At 58.1% G+C, this 227-nt stretch overlaps 1 protein-coding gene across 1 annotated transcript in view; it reads right to left on the bottom strand.

Annotated features, from left to right (window-relative positions):
- The window catches only part of EMH_0004310 (uncharacterized protein), a gene marked incomplete at both ends in the record, with an annotated part of 4,552 nt that overhangs the window by 384 nt on the left and 3,941 nt on the right, over positions 1-227 (bottom strand). The window contains one exon of the mRNA XM_013496736.1: positions 3-227. Coding sequence (XP_013352190.1) covers positions 3-227 — 225 coding nt within the window. The remainder of the gene's footprint in view (positions 1-2) is intronic.

Here is a 227-nt window from a genome sequence, read left to right as displayed (position 1 = left end):
CTGCTGCTGCTGTTGCTGCTGCTGCTGCTGTTGCTGCTGCTGCTGCTGCTGCTGTTGCTGCTGCTGCTGATAGTGGCCCCGCCTCACTGCTTCCACAGCTGCTGCTGCACTGATATCTGCTGCTATATTGCTGCCTCTTGCTGCATCTCCTCTTGGGCCTTGCTGCTGCTGCTGCTGCTGCTGCTGCTGCTGCTGCTGCTGCTGCTGCTGTTTGTGATTATACAGGT

The sequence above is a fragment of the Eimeria mitis genome, genomic scaffold (assembly GCF_000499745.2).
Source record: "Eimeria mitis Houghton genomic scaffold, Emh_scaff227, whole genome shotgun sequence".
Taxonomy (NCBI): domain Eukaryota; phylum Apicomplexa; class Conoidasida; order Eucoccidiorida; family Eimeriidae; genus Eimeria; species Eimeria mitis.
Note: the sequence above shows the minus strand (reverse complement) of the source record. Positions and strands in the feature narration are given on the sequence as shown.